The sequence below is a fragment of the Archocentrus centrarchus genome, chromosome 6, assembly GCF_007364275.1.
Source record: "Archocentrus centrarchus isolate MPI-CPG fArcCen1 chromosome 6, fArcCen1, whole genome shotgun sequence".
Lineage (NCBI taxonomy): Eukaryota > Metazoa > Chordata > Actinopteri > Cichliformes > Cichlidae > Archocentrus > Archocentrus centrarchus.
The window spans coordinates 7,729,598-7,746,625 of NC_044351.1; the positions used below are offsets into that span (position 1 = coordinate 7,729,598).

The 17,028-nt window shown below is 40.0% G+C and overlaps 1 protein-coding gene across 1 annotated transcript in view; it reads left to right on the forward strand.

The window, feature by feature from the left end:
• cttnbp2 (cortactin binding protein 2) overlaps positions 1-17,028 on the forward strand; it is a 96,163-nt gene that overhangs the window by 56,822 nt on the left and 22,313 nt on the right. Inside the window, 6 exon segments of the mRNA XM_030731460.1 lie at positions 646-2,068; positions 5,526-5,849; positions 10,202-10,281; positions 10,283-10,302; positions 13,467-13,617; positions 16,480-16,671. Coding sequence (XP_030587320.1) covers positions 646-2,068; positions 5,526-5,849; positions 10,202-10,281; positions 10,283-10,302; positions 13,467-13,617; positions 16,480-16,671 — 2,190 coding nt within the window.

Consider the following 17,028-nt stretch of genomic DNA (forward strand, 5'->3'; position numbering starts at 1 on the left):
GATTTAATTAATTCATTTACATTTGAATTGTTGCATTACCTCAGGATGTAAACAGTTGGATTTTTTAATGCAATTCTCTGTAACAGATTCAATTGAAATTCTTCTTGGAACCCAACGTTTACTGTGAAGACTCAGATCTAAGATCATGGTGGAGATGTGGTGCTGGTGAAACGGCTAGCATGGGGATTGCAATAATTAGTTAGATATTTGACATACGTGTGACACATGGAGCTTGTAGAGTATGTACACTGTGAATTTTGTGGTGTTTGATTGCAATTGATTTGTTTTCAGAAGGGATAGAAAATATGTCATCATGTCACGTGTCACATGGTAACTAAAGACAGTGTAGGTAAACTGTAGGTAAATTATATGCTCTTGTATCTGTGCAGGTGGATCTGTATCTGAGGCGATTCTGTGTGATTTAATTTTGATTTCTTATTGTACTTGGTTGAAAACAAAATTGAAAATTGAATTGTATACTATGTGGGAACAAAAATGAATTGTGTATGCAATAAATTGACCATTAACTTTCACTGTCATTTTAACACTATATTAACCAAGCTTTAACCAGATATCCAAGTTTTGGGCATAATGTCTATAATCTATACTTCTTCTCTCTGACTTTGTGTGTGTTTTCTTTTTCAGCTGGAGATGGAGAAGCTGCAGCTCCAGAGTCTAGAGCAGGAGCACCGCAAGCTGACAGCGCAGCTGAAGGATGAGCGTGAGAAGAACAAGCATATTGTCATGATGTTAGTCCGCGAGTGCAAGCAGCTCGCCACACGGGTGGTAGAGGAGTCACAGCGCTTTGATGAGCTCCAGGCTCGTCTGGATGAGGAGAGTCGCACCTCTGGCCGACTCCAGGAGGAACTGAGCACCGAGCGCCAGCGCAGCCAACAGATGGAGGCGAAGATGGAAAAGCAGCTGTCAGAGTTTGACACAGAGCGTGAACAGCTGCGTGCTAGGCTGGGCCGTGAGGAGGCAGAGAGCCTGAATCTGCGGCAGCAGGTGGAGCAGCTCAGGACTGAACAGGGTGATGGCAAGGATGGAGCTGGTCTGTCTGCTGCTAGTAGACCAGAACCTCCTGCCACCAGTACAACACCCAAACCTAAAGCTCTGACGTCTGTTTCCGTAGCCACAGAGCCCATTAGTTCTCGAACAGCATCTTGCCAAACGGACCTGCCCCCCACAGAGGTAGAGGGTCCTAAGAAGACCCCCCTCACTATACCAGTCAAACCGACCCCTGCCAACTATGTCGGCCTGAGCCTGCCAAAGACGACTGGCCGAGGGATTGTCCACAGCAGCTCAGCAGGACTGGCACAAACAGAAAATGGCTCAGAGGGCAATGCGCCCCACTGCTTACCCAGCGGGGTCAGTCCCCGTGTCCAGGCTGCCCGCTACAAGTTCCAGGAACAGGACCAAAATGGCACGGCATCCCAGAGTCCTCCAGCCCGTGACCTTTCTCCTACCAACCGTGATAACTTTGCTGCCAAGCAGCAAGCACGTCACACTGTCACGCAGGTCCTCTCACGCTTCACCAGCCCTCCTGCAGGAGGGACTGGACCCCTGCGTCCAGGCCTGCCCCATTCTGCCTCAGAGGGAGGCCCTTTTCCCAGTCGCCTGAGCCACCCTATTGGCCTCAAGTCTCCCACGGTGGCCAGGATCGACCGGGGCAACCCTCCTCCTATACCTCCCAAAAAGCCAGGGCTTTCCCAGACACCTTCTCCTCCTCATCCACCCATCAAGGGGGTGGGGGACAGCAGCCGCTCCACTGGGGCTGGGCTAAAACCGGCCACACCCCAGCTGCCGCCCAAACCGGCCTTGGACCTGGTCCCAGCCCTGACGGCCTCTCAGGTGGGTGCCTGCCCCCCTTACCGTTCCCCAGGGCCTGGCCGGGGCCTTCAGCGGCATCCAGCAGCAGCATGTTCAGAGTGCCCCCCAGTCATCAGCTCTGCTACCACTATCAGTAGCCCCTCCTCCATAAATACCCCCTCCACCTCCTCCTCCATTAGTGCTCCATCCTCCTGTAGCTCCCGTGCCTCATCAGGCAGCCCCCTGGCAACAGCATCAGGTAAAGGGGCTCCTCTTTGCTGCATATCCCTCCAGTTCTCCCCACTGCCTCTTTTCTTCATCTGTCTTTCCAAGGTGCTAACCTATCCTAGCTTAGCATAGCACAAGGATCAGATCACAGTGAAACTACAGAAACAATAGCAGCTTGGGTCAGTTCAGTCTATGTTCCTGTCCCTCAAGCCTAAATTGCCTTACAGGATCCAATGCTACTTACTGCATTTTCTCTCTACTTATCACTACTTCTCTGCCTTTAATATGTCCTTCCCCTGGGCATCTTTCGTCTCCCATGTTGTCATGCTAGCCATGTCACCATCACTATCAGCAGCAGACATTTAGAACATTTCACTAGCATTTGTCTGACTGTTGCACAGAGACAAGAGGTTAACAGAAGGAGAATTTCAGGGTGAATGGGACAGACCAGCACCCCCTGGTGCTCTCATGTGTTAATATTGGTTTCTTGGTCTTTCTAAAAGTAACCCCCTATCCTCTCTGAAGCTGATGCCAGAGGCTGCTCTCTCCTTCCCTTCCCCTTTTCCATCCTCCAATAGCATGCCACAACTACTCCTCCACTTGCTGCAGTCCTTCCTGTTTCAGCTTCCATTAACTGGTCTGACTGATCATTTGTCATTGATGGCACTCTGTGTGCAACTTATTCATTTTGATATAAATGTGAGCATTTATATTCACTTCGTATGGTGATTTTCATGCTATGGTTGTTTGCACTGTGTGGTGTGATTAAAGTTAAATATAGTTTAGTTCAACTTGGGTATTATTGTGATGATTAGGTATAATATTTCTGTACTGTGTGCCTGCTGATTGTTGGCTTTGTATGACTTTTAGTAATGTGTGTTATGATCACAAAGGATATAGCAAAAGCTACAAAAACATAACCTAACTAAGACACCTGTGAAAGGTAACTAAATATGTTTGCATATTTGCAAGTCCTGTTCTATACATGTAGATTGATCATATTTTACAATATAAAACTGTCTATTGTGTGTTTTGCCAAGCACAAAATACCTAAAATTGAATAAAAAAAAAATCATTAAGAATGTGGGGCACCAATGAAAAACTGAGTATGTTTTTATAGCCATTTTTTGAGAAAAGGATCAGGTTCAACACCTGTGTTGCCAATCTTTATGAAACTCTTGCACTCGATTGCACCAGATTCCCCTTAGAAACCTGACAAAGCTGTGGAATATGGTGAAGGAAATTCTTCCACGTCTTAGTCTTATTTATCAGAGTTGCAAGCCAAACCTTGAGGTCAACTGTCAGCAGCCAGACATGATTCTGTAGCTTTTGTTCTTATCCTACTTTTGCCACCAAAACTGCAAAAATTCCAACTGCAGGGGTCTTGCGCTTGAGATTTGGTGCTGCACTTTTCCTTTACTCTTTTGAATTTGTCTCTTTTTATCTGTGACTGAAACTTTTCACTCTGGCTTTCTCTAGAGTGCTTTTAACCCACACTGTTCAGAAACTGCCACAGTAAAACATGGTTAAAAGTCTGATGACTCTAAACAGACCCAAGCCTTTAGATAGCAGTTGGAGCGCAGTTGTTGGGGTTGGTAATTAGCTTTTTTTCTCTTCTTCACTTCATTTGTTTGTCTGTTTGCTGTGCTTAATTATTTGAAATAAGTCTGTATGTTTTAAGTGTCTTACTAAACAATGGGTATATATACTTGTCCACTATGTGAATGTTGTGGGTGACAGATATATAGGTTCAACACCTGTGTTGCCAATCTTTATGAAACTCTTGCATATATATATATATATATATATATATATATATATATATATATATATATATATATATGTACTTGACAGTATATGCTTTGAAAATATATTCCAGATTCCTGGATAACTTTCAAGCTTAAGCCATAGCAAAACCTCAGTATGTTTCTTTACCTGTTTACCTATTACACCCATAATCCTACTATAATCCTACTGATTTGTGCATTACATTAAAAAAATGGGATTTTTGTATTAGCTTTGTGGTTGAGTGACCAAAGCCAAATTGATGGTTCATTTTAAAAAGTTTGATTTCTCTGGCGACAAACAGCAGTTAGCAGTTCCAGACACATCTGATATTAAGCACAGTCAGTGTCTTGGTTTAAGGTGAGTAATTTAAAATGATACATATTTAAGAAGTTGCAGGCTCATTAAAAGCTAATCAAAATGAGCAAATATCAATTAGCTTTGGCTGATGTAGGCTTTTTTAAAACCAATACTGATATTTGTTTATTTAAAAATCCAGTATTCTGACAGGTCAGTCAGCATTCAGCAGTCTTAGTAACACATACACTATATTGCCAAAAGTATTTGCTCATCTGCCTTCACACGCATATGAATTTGAGTAACATTCTTAATCCATAGGGTTTAATATGATGTCAGCCCACCTTTTGCAGCTATAACAGCTTCAGCTCTTCTGGAAAGGCTTTTCACAAGGATTTTTTTTTTTTAATTTTGACCATTCTTTCAGAAGTACATCAGGGATGTAGCCAGAAAAAAATTTACAGCCTGAGGTCCCTCTGGGTATTGGATGACCGCTTTCTAGTGCTAATAGCTGCGCCCGTTTGTTCATTGTGGTAATAGTGAGCTGCAGTCAGACAAGTACCGTTCTCCTGGCAACCACCAAACCCAGACTTGTCCATCGGATTACCAGACGGAGAAACGTGACTCGTCACTCTAGAAAACACATCTCTACTGCACTAGAGTCCAGTGGTGGCATGCTTTACACCACTTCATCCGATGCTTTGCATTGCACTTGGTGATGCACAGGAAATTTCACAACTGGATTTGCACAGGTAGAAACCTATCAAAGTACCATGCTGGAATTCACTGAGCTCCTAAGAACATTTCACAGATGTTTGTAGAAGCAGTCTGCATGCCTAGGTGCTTGATTTTATACACCTGTGGTCCTGGAAGTGATTGGAACCTGAATACTTTTGGCATTATAGTGTAACTTGCAAGTTAAATTATTAATCTGCTGCCTTTGCAAAATAGAACTGTCTCAATGGATGTCACAGCCAAAATTTACTCACAAGGTCTTGCTGTTAACTGTGCTGTTTATATTTCTTCCAAATTCAACTTTCATTTTAAATATCTTTAAAACTGTGGAATCTTTACAAGAATTTAGAAAGAAGAGATGAGTTTGAACAGTGTTTGGTTCCACAACACAAGCAGTTTACAACATTTACTGCAGGATTAATTAATCTGCTACTTCTGTTTCTGTCTTGGAAATGTTTAACTACTTCAGCCTCCCACCTTGCTCATGCCTGCTGCTCTGACAAAGGAGTCTGTACTATTGAATGTGTGAAACTCAGATATGCTCTCCTTCCTTTCCACCTTGTTACACCCTTGCGTTCTGACACTTAGCACTTGTAGTTGTTTCCTCTCCCTCCTGCTCTTCTTCCTCCCAGTTTAACCTGTCCTGCTCCGGCTCCTCCTCCCCTTTTCAGGCTGGTGTCCCTCCGTAGTCTCCTCTCTAAATGGCGGTGGGCCTGCTGCCCTGGACAGCGGGCGACCCCTGCTCCTCCAAGCTGCTTCCCAGGGAAATGTCACTTTATTGTCAATGCTGCTTAACCAACCAGAACCGACCGCCAACGTCATCACCACTACCACCACCACCACCACCACCACCACATCCATCAATACCACCTCTACCAACAACATCACCTCTATCACCACCATGGAGAACAAATCCAGTAATCTTAATCAAAACCATGACCTCAGCCACAATCAAACCTCTGCCTTGTTTGCTGCTGCTCTGAATGGACACACAGGTAAGTGAAATTTGACTCATCAGTGTTGGTGTTTGATTACTCATAACAATTAATACTTTTTTACAAAGTAGATGTAGATGGATAGGGTAGTTTTAAGACTTAAAATTTAATAAAGAGTGTGTTTACCCATTGGGAATGGAATCCTAATGTGAGGTTTGGTGAGTGGTTGGCTGACTGACTGGCTGATTGATTTATTGAGTTTTAAAGAGTATTGCTCTAAGGAATGCCCTCATGTTTATGAAGGTGATACAGTAAAATGCAAACAAAGGATTTACACATGTGCTGAATGGCTGAAAAACAATGGTGCATAGGGTCTTGAGTGACAAGTTTAATAATTGTTAAAGCCAATGTGTATCTATAAATATATATGCATCCAACATAGTTATATTGTGCATGTTCTTTTCTGTTCCTAATATTTACGTTTTGCTGCACATTAAAGTAAAACAGAAAAGGTAAATGTGTGATTTGCATTCTGTGAGATATACGCGGTTTCTTAATCTGCCTCCACAAATTAGGCGTAACAGTTGTAGTGTCTGAGTTGCTTCTTCTGAAAGTAGAAACATAATTTAGTTGTGACATTACTTTAAGTCTGTAAGACAGTTTAACCACACAAAGAAAAAAAGCTCAAATAATAGATTAATTCAATGCAGTGGGGTGTTATTGTTCAATTTCAGGTGGTTGCCAGTTCTATGAATTTGCTTTGACAGATTTGCATTGACATTCACGTTCTCACATGCACCTCAGAAATCGGGAAAAAAAATCTGTAAATCAGAAAAAAGGCTGGAAAATAGTGATTCTGCTTAATCAAAATGTTAAAGTAATCCATGTAGATTGCCTACATGTTTTAATAAAAATGTCAGTGTTTTGCCACCAGCATATTGATAATTGTATCTCTAGAAGACTATATGCCCAACAGTAAAAAAGATCATAAGGTGAACTTGTTTGCAAAGATTTACTTAGTTTTTGTTGGAGTTACTTTAACTCAGTTTTGGTCTCCTCCACTTTTGAAGGGAGATTCCTGGCTTGTAAGGTGTTAAATGTTCCCCAGTTTCACCAGATGGTTTCTAACTTTCTCTTTGTTGCTGAACAGCTGGTATAGACTGACTGTATTAGAGTCTTCTTACTAAAAAGCGCAGGCAGCTGTCACCAAACTATGAAAGCATACCAAAACAGAAATTCGAGAGCTGGGAAACAAAAACTTTGAACTGAAAAATTCTAAGGGGAACTGTTGAGTTAGTTGATGAGAAGGTGTACCATAGCATTGCTAGGATGTGCTGTTTGTAGCAGCTGTGTGAAGATCCAGTGAGGACTTAAACGTGTGCTGGTGAGCTGTGACTCATCTGTCTGGCTGTCATTAATGAACCTGCCATGTCAAAGCTGTAACCTCAGCACAGAGTATCTGCTCATTCAGCTGAAACAAACGCAGTACCCTACATAGAAAAACAGAATAACTAATGCATGCAGAACAATGCCCCACCCCCACCCCCACCCACCACACACACACACACACACACACACACACACACACACACACACACACACACACACACACACACACACAAGCAGGTCTTTCATGATTTGCTTCCCTGCTGGGATGTTTAAGAATACTCGGTTGTTGGCTGAGGAGCATTGATCCATGAACATGACAAATGCAGCTGAAGGACAGCTGTACTGAAGGCTTATATTAACACAGAGGACAAACACTCAGAGATACACAAATGCATCTAAGAGCTTTCCTCCTGATTGATCTAATCATTTGAGCCCACTTTACCTCTCCTCCTTCACTCTTTACAAATTGTGCATTTCCAACAGCGAAGACACATTTCATATGTTTGAACCATAAGTTGAGAATTAGATGTGAAAACTTGCCACAAGCCTCCCCATTTTGTTGTTGCAAAGAGAGAGCTCTTCAGAAAGCTGAAGTCTTGCCCTGTTTCTTGTTTAGTTTTTATTCCACTAGCTTTCAAAATTGTAGTTTCTTATTGAAGGTTTGCTTAATCACTCTTTTTTAAAAGAGGCAACATCTCAGTGTAGTTTTCTGCCCATTTCTTTTAAGATTAACAGGTAAGTGAAATCTTTTAACAAAAATGAAAGTGTGACTCTGTGGCTAAAGCACATGAAAAATATAGTACTACTACACTTTTAGTTGCTGTTGTTTTCAGATTATTGTCCTTTCTTTGTCCAATATTTAAAATATTTTGCATTTTTAGAACATTGGACAAAAAGGAGACATTTTAGAGGATCTGGTGATAAAAACCCTCTATCACAAATACGTGTCTGGTTAAAAGGGAGTGCTGGTGTGAGTTGCTCTGATTCATAACACAACTGGTTCAAAAAGCCTCAACACATCACAGGCCAGAGCACAAAGTTAGATGCAACGAATTTATTCACAAAAGACATATAAAAAATGAAAAAAGTCTTGTGTGAGAGAGGGAAAAGAAGCGAGAGTGGGCAGAACAAGCAGCCATTCACACAGGGCTAGCTCTCTTCTTCACAGGTACACTCAGTCTGTCATTAAAGACAGCACAGAGAACTCAGACAGCGAATACACCCAAGCCAAACAGCAGGACACAGAGTGACTCGTAACACCCACTCCCTTAAGATAACAGTCAACAAAAAACACCTTGTCTTTTCTTGTGACATATTTCTAGAGGTTAAAGTTCTGGGCTATCAGAGCCATTGATCGCTATTGTTCATCTGATTTCAAAAGATAAACAGATTTAAAAGGTCACACCAAAAAAATCTATATAGATTAAAGTACTACAGGCCAGAGGAAAAATGTGTTTGATTTTGGGATGTAATGCACGACTGTCTTTATAATAAACACTGAAGTTGCTTTTCAAAATGATAATTTAATAACTGCAAAGTGCTTCAGTGATTCATAGAAGTCCTCATAATTGTTTTGTTTTTGTTTCTTTTTTCCAACAGTACCATCCGTATTACACTATCTACAGTATCCATGGCAACAAGATAAAGTGGTTTCCATGCTCTGCTGAGTGCAGTGTACAGTGTGGTTCTTGCTCTGACATGTTATAATAGGCTTTCTGACAACATTCCAACATTCAAAGAAGAGCTTTGGAATGTCCTTCCAGAACCCTGGAGAACTATTCCTGAAGGCTACTTAAAGAAATTACAAGAAAGCTTGCCTAAGAGAGCTCAACCTGTGCTACATATTAAAGATATTCATCCTAAATATTGACTTTCAAGCTTGTTAGAAGTGTACAAACCCCTATGTTTGCCTTATATACTGTATTTCTTTTATGGTTGCACATTTCAAGAAATCACTGCATCTTTTTCCTGTTAAAATTTCCTATTAAAATGTGTAACACGAGGGGTGGCTTTAAGACCTTTGCACAGCAAAGTAGTGTAGTTGTAGTGTGGCTGTCCTGTGAGGACCTTGTACCTCTAAAAATCCCTGCTTTTATTGAGCTCAGAAAAACAGGTCTATACACCGATTTACAACAAGTATATTAAAATGTATTACTACCAAAAAAATGACAGCTCATTTAAAAGGATTTGGCACTCTGTGATGTGATTAACCGTTGCTATCTATAGGGGTGTTAAAAAATAATGAAAAATGAGGGTAGTGTAGCAAGTGGAGCCTGTACCTGTTCAACTTGCCTGGTTTATTAAAGTGGACATGGATTTGATATTACTGCTCCATCATCAAGCTTCCTTGCTTGTGTGCTAAAGGAGTTATATAAAGTTTCTTGTATCACACGTGTTGGCCAGGGTGGTTTAATGAGAGAAAGTTTATATGGCAAGATGATAAATCAGAGCCCTCATTTACTTGGTAATGCTAGCACTGTTTTCATACACACAGAGATTGCAACTGATGTCAGAGCAGTCAAAGCAGATCCAGTAGCAGCTTCTCTAGCATATTACTTCCATCAGTTTCCTCTCAAAGACCAGAGGTTTATCCACAATGCATATAATCAGAAAAAGCTGCTGGCCTCTTAGGTTGCCCAGCTCAAGTCTTTGTTAACAGGACACCGACACACCCAGCAAATTAGAGATGCTAGAGATGATTGCAGTGGAATCCAAGCAAGCAGAGTTAAGCCTGCTTCCAGAGACAATAGCCAACTGTGACCACAAGATGGCAGTTAAATTTAAAGGATGGCACGAACAGGAAATAAGAGAACCTTATGGGACAGAATGGTGTTTGAGACTGAAGGAGAGAGATTAATTCCCTTTAGTTTTAATTGATGTCTGTTATATAGTCTTTTGTATATTATATTTTATAAATATTGTGTGGTGTTTTGTTAACTGTGTGTGCCTTACAGATACTGAATCATGTTTGTATAGCAGCAGTCTATGGCATAGTCATCCTTCTTCCTCTGTTTCTGTCAGAGTGTGTGTGGAGCTGCTGCTGTCTTCGGGATCGCCTGCTGATGTTTCGGATGAAAATGGATTCACACCTTTACACTTTGCTTGCTGCCCATGGCCATAGTAGGTGAGCTCATATGGGGTTCTAAGCCTCTTAGCCAGATTTGTCACAATTCTGTCATTTTTAAAACTGATTTTGCAATCAGTTAGGTTGACAGTGGGGAAATGCCCATCTTAAGTTTCCAAGCTGATGTCTATGGGGGCTTGTTCTATTCGACCAGTTTGTAGGAAAATACTATGATACATAAAAGAAACACTGGCTGTGATTACATGCATGCACCTGTTTTTAGAGATTGTAACTTGTAAGGATGGACATGCAGTTAAACAGAACCTGAAGGCATGCACAAAAATGACGAATGTCTTGCATTATTTTTTTTTCAGCAGCTAATTTATCTCTGGTACAGATCTGATAACCTCAGTTTCCACAGACTTTCTCACCTTGACTTGGAAATTGCCTTTTTTGAAAGGGTGAACATGTACGTTCATATGCCATTTAGAACAAGATTGTGGGCATGCGTAGAAAGAATAAGGCCAGCATTTAAACACTTCATTGATTGCATGGTTACATTTTTCTTCCGATTGGTTTATGAAAGGTTTATTCCAACCTTCTAGAACTGATTGGTTTGGGCTTGATGTAAAGATAGCACTGCTGACTATTGACAGATCATGGTTGGTCAGCAGTAACAACATCAGTAATATGGCAAAAATACTGAAGGCAAAACTTAGTGGACTTTTATTTGCACTTAATGCATTTAGCAGATGTGGAGGGTTTTGACAACAACTTGTGTGGATGTTTTTTTTTCTAACTAATTTTGTTTAGGGGTTTGAGTGTCATTTAGTAAATTCAATTAAAAAAAAAGCCCCTTGAATATTGTCCCTGGTTATTACAAAATAACAAAATGTAGCTCACTTTCAATAGAGTTGACACTTTCCTTGGTTGAATAAGTCTCAGGAATAAGTGAGGTGTGACTGTTTTAATTGTTATGCAGTTTTTTGGGGTTATGTGTTGTTTTAATGGCATATTTGGGAACTTGATCTCTTTTAGCTCTGCTGTCGATGACAGACAGCAGTCAGCGGAGCTTATCCGATATAAAGCCGCCTATCGTCCATCAACCTTTTGCTAAATTCACTACTCCTCTTCCATTTATGTTGAAATCTTCTGGAACTTGACACCAAATACTCTTTGGATAAGGCTCTCTACAAAATAAGGAGACACATTTTCAATTTTTGACTTTTTTTTTATGAATTTTGAAATTTTGTTTCACTGTACATTGATGTTTACCTTTAATCTCAACTCCTCTCTTATTCCTAGGCTGACTCTTTTGAAACTTCTCACAAGTATTCATTGGGTCAATCTATACAAATGCAATGGATCAATTTCAAATTTTGAGCTTTTTACTTAAAAAAAAATGTACCGGTTTTTGAAATTTTTATGAAATACTGTAGATTGTTAACTTCAAATCATTGCCTCCTCTCTTATTTTGTTGGCCAGTTCTTCTGACACTTGGTGTGAGTATTCATTAGGCAAAGGTCTACAGAATGTTCCAGACAGATTTTCAGTTTTGAAGTTTTGAAATACTCTACATTGATGTTTAACTTCAGTCCCAGTAGTGACTGAAGTTAAACATTTTTTATTGCCATATTCTTCTGAAACTTATCATGACCATGGGCAATGGTCAAAAAATAGTGCAGATTTTTTTTTTTACAAGTTTCAAAATTTTTAAGAAATAATGTACATGATTAACATCAATTGCTGCTTCTTCCTTATTTATTGGCATATTCTTCTGAAATGAGAATGAGTATCATTGATCTACATAAGTTGCAGACAGATTGTACATTTTTTACTCACTGATGGTGACCTGCAGCCAGATAGTTTCTGTTCCAATAATCACATATTGGACAAGTCAAAATATTTGGACAGCAGAGCGCTATAAAGGGCAACAGGTAACTTTGTTTTTTATTTTGTTACACTGGCCTCTGAAGTCAGTATTAGTTTGTGTTGTTGTCAATTGATGACTCATTACACATACTTGCTGCAAGATAAGCACAGCTGGAGCCTCCCATGTGTGAACGATGACTAGTAGGCAGATGCTGCTAAACCACATTGGGTTCCAGTGCCCAAAGCGATGCCAGTTGTTTTGCCTCAGTTCTGTCACGACACCAGTTTAACTGGTGGTTTTGTATAATTTAGCCTCTGAGAGTAAGAACTTCAATAATCCCCCAAAGAGAATTCATCAAGTTGAGACTAGCTCTGCTTCTCTTCCAAAACCAGCTGAGTAAAGTCAGTTTGAGTTGGAAGAACCTATGTAGTGTGCAGCTTTATCTAATTTCTCTTCAAAACATTACTAGATCTTGTATATTAGCCATGAAAAGATGAGTAAAACATCTGCTCCTACACTGCATTTCACTGTCAGTTGTAATTGCTCACATTAATTGTGATGTGATGCCAAGATGAGCCCAGTTCTTATACCCGGCTCTGTCACAGTGGACTGAGCTACGATGCACATGGCCAGCTGGGGAATGTGCAGTGTTGTAATATCTGATCACCGTGTTATTTATAGAGTGGGATGTCCAAAAGGCATTTTTACATAAACACACACACACCACAGATTGTTTTATGGTTTGAAGTCTTTTTTTTTGAGGGGGGGGGGGGGGGGGGGGTCATGACTTAGTGGACTTGTAGCTGACGGCTTAGTTTGCTCAGATGTGCTGGACTCCCATCAGTCCACTACAGACTGGTGGGTGGTTGAATGATGTCTTCCCATGGCTGTGAACAGGTGGTGTAGCATAAGGAGTAAAGACTGTAAATGATTACGCAAAAACAAATGCAACAAAAAATCTCAGATAATTATCAGAATATATATATACATTAGCATAATTAAACCTTTATTGCTGTCATTTGACACTCTTCATTTTTCTTTGGCCATAATCTTGATAAGTAAACTGATATGGCTTACCTGTGGGTACCACAAGTATCCATAGGTTATTATATATTCTGTATATCAGTTGTAATGTTTCACTTTTAGTTTAGTCCAATTAACCCTAAAATATACTGCACTGCTAAATAATAATGAATACTTGTCAATTATTGGCTTGTTACTCTTACCCTTCTTAAAATACATTAACAATAATATTAGCCACATTAATAAATGTATTATATTAATAGTCTTTTTTTTATTTGTCTGTTGTGATACTAACATTGGCTAACTCTAACATACTAACTCTTTTCAGCTGTGTGGAGGTGCTGTTGATTGCAGGAGCTGCTGTAGACGCAGTGGCAGTGGGGGGCAGACATCCCTCTTTCCTGGCCTGTGAGGCAGGAAGGCTCGACTGTGCCCAGATCCTGCTGAGTGCCGGAGCTGATCGCTCACTGACTACTGCGGTAAGTCTTCTCCATCATACCGGCTGTTGCTGCATAAAACACATGTGCCAAGTATTCATTTTTTATTTTATTTTCCCGTGCAAAATAGATATTACTGTCATACTGGCTGTAGCTCAGGAGGTAGAGCAGGTCACCTACTGATCGGAAGGTCAGAGGTTCAAATCCTGGCTACTCCAGGCTGCATGCCAATGTATCCTGGGCAAGATACTTAACCCCAAATTGCTCTCCGACACAACCATTGGAGTGTGAATGTGTGTGAATGTTAGGTAATAAAAAGCGCTTAGATAAGAATAGAAGTGCTTGTATGAATGGGTGTGAATGGGGTAAAGGTAAACATGTTGTGTAAGCGCTTTGAGTGCTCAGAAAGAGTAGAAAAGCGCTATATAAGAACTAGTCCATTTACTATTTACCATACCATCCGTCTGTCTGTACAGCCATCCATCAGTCTGGACTTCTGCCCATGTGGTTTTATCTTTCTTAACTTTTCTAAGGATTCCAAAACCACAAGGAGTTGACCCACAGATTTTGGCATATATGTTCTTTACCCCTTAATGATATGCACCACAATATTCATATTCCTGGATGTTTAGCACCCTTTATACACTTTGGCTGTATTTATCGGAAGTGGAGAGTAAACAACATGGAAGATTTCAGGCTAATAATGCTATGATAATATATGATAATGATATGCAGCCTTCTTTCTCATGCCTGATTGGTAGCTTAATCATGTGATCAAATTGTGCCGTGTGATTGGCTATACCTACTTGATCATTATTGACTGAAATGGATAAAGTGGAGAATCCCCATATCTAGCAATCATCCAAGGTCACTGAACAGCTGGCAGTAGCTAGATAGTGAGAAACTGGGGAATCTCAGTCTGTTTATAGTAACATCAGTTCTAGGCTGCAGCCTTACTGATTAGACTGTGATGCCAATTTCTGACTGACTGAGCATTTCCTGTTGCATTGCATGTTGGTCAGGGATGTCTCATGGCCATAAATAGTACAGACTATGACCCATCATTGAGCAAAATTAAAGCCATACCTATGGCTCAGCAGTATTGCTCAAATGCAAACAACATGGTTGCCTTATGATAATAGTGATGTTATACATAATTGATTGATATCAGCAGATTATGCAGTATAGGTGCTTTATGTAGTAATATTGCTGTACACACATGAGTATAATATGATGTGTATACCTTGTAAATATGCATTATATCTGGCTTATGGCTATAGAGTATATAAATAGAATAGAATAGAATGCCTTTATTGTCATTATACAGGATGTACAATGAGATTGGAGGGCCACTCCTGTTCAGTGCCATGTAACAGAAAATCAAACTCTCTAAATGAAAATAAAAATATTATAAAAATATTAAAAATATTATAATCTAGTATAATATAAATATTAGATATTATACATTATACAAAAGTGTAGTATGTACTACATTTTTTGTGTCTGTTCTAGGATGCGGTTACGAAAAAGTATTTGTAAAAATGTTAAAGATAATCACAGAATATCAGTCTCTTACAGCAAGCTTAAATTGTTTGATTTAATGAATAATGTTAATATTGAAAACATATTAATGCTGGAATATGTATTAAATCTTTAGTACCCTGGGGATGACTAAAAGTATTTGGATAAAAAGTTTAGAGGAAGGACTCAAAATCAAAACAGTTTTAATGTAGTAAGATGTCTGCTGAAGGGTTTCCTCTTATGAAATGTTATCTTGACTTCTACCGGTACATTCATTTTATATTTTCATTAATTGTGGGACGATATTGCCATCGTTGATGGGTCTTGTTATCAACTTGTACACCGTAGGAAAAACTATTGTCCTGTGAATCATATAGGTAGCCGTGCATTGTCTGTCTGATGCTCATTTTTTTTGTCTAAAAATTGGGTTTATTACATTTCAAGATATTTTATTTACAGATTAAAATTAGTTGTGTATTATTGAAGTGACTCTTTCAAATCCAGGTTATCTAGTTCATTAGTCAGTAGCATAGTGTGTAGTGCAGTACACGTTCATAGTTTCTAACTCAAAGTGCAGCTCACACAGATCAAAATGAGCTAGCTGACTGGTGCGGGCCCTTTGATGTATAGGCTTTCTGGATTTCCATGGTAACCATAGGAGCCCGTTAGTTACTGTGACAGTGTGTGACGAACCCCTTATATTTAGTTATCTGCTTTGTTCTTCATTTACCCTGATTCCCTGCTGAGCCAGAGAGCTGCCAGAGTCTCTATAGCATATCTAAGCTTTTCAGCATGGAGGTATTTTTAGCTAAGAGAAAATGTTGGCCAGTGTGCTCACTAATGATTTAACATGGAGGCCTGAACTGGGTTAAGAGTACACTTCGAATGTGGGGTGTGTCAGAGTAAACTTTTGTCACCTTTGAAGTTTTTATTTTTGTATCACATAATTAGAAAATGCAAAAAGAAAAAACAGATTAAAAGAAACTATACTAAAAGACCCAGTGAAACATTCTAATTTAATAAATAATCCAGGAGTAAGTGAGACATTTATATTTAATTGTCTTTTAGGTCTAAAATGGCCTAAATTTTTTTTTCTTAAGGATTCCAGAAACTGAAAACATGGAAAATTAGAGTTTATTCACCATTATAAGTTCTTGAATGATTTTGTTTCTGTTGCAGTATGCTGAATCTGTTTTTTTTTTGGTGTTGTTGTTTTAAGTAGTGATTATCAGCGATTTTAGTTGTATATTTAAGCAGCTGAAACGATACCAGCCTGTGGCACCTTCAGTTGAACCTCGTGGTGCCAAGTATCACTAATAGATTCTGTCACTTGAGCTCCAGCACAAACTGTGAGCATACATGCTCACCTTTATCTCTCTGCAGGACAAATGCACAACCCTGCATGCTGCTGTGCGCTCAGGACACGTGGACTTGCTGCGTCTCCTCCTTTGCCACCCATACCCGGGTGACCCCACTGTGGCCCCTGCCACCTTGGCACTGCCTGCTGCCCTGCTGAACCAGGCCAACAATGATGGCTGGACGGCTGCACACATGGCTGCTGCCCTCGGCCTTAAGGTAAAAGTTTAAAAAAAAAAAAGTAATGCCAGGGGTCAGAGGAGAAGGCCGGAATGCTTTGAGCTGATAGGAAGACAAAAGTAACTCAAATAACCACTCTTGCAACCAAGGTATGCAGGAAAGCATTTCTGAATGCAGAACATGTCAAACCTTGAAGGAGATGAGCTACAGCAGCAGAAGATCACCCTGGGTGCCACTCCTGTCAGCTAAGGACAAGAAACTATAATTAATAGAGTAGTCCAATAATTGGACAGTAGATTGCAAAAACATTGCCTGGGCTGATGAGTCTCAATTTCTGCCAAAACATTTGGATGGGCCCAAATTTGGCGTAACAAACATGAGATGAGACTAGAATGT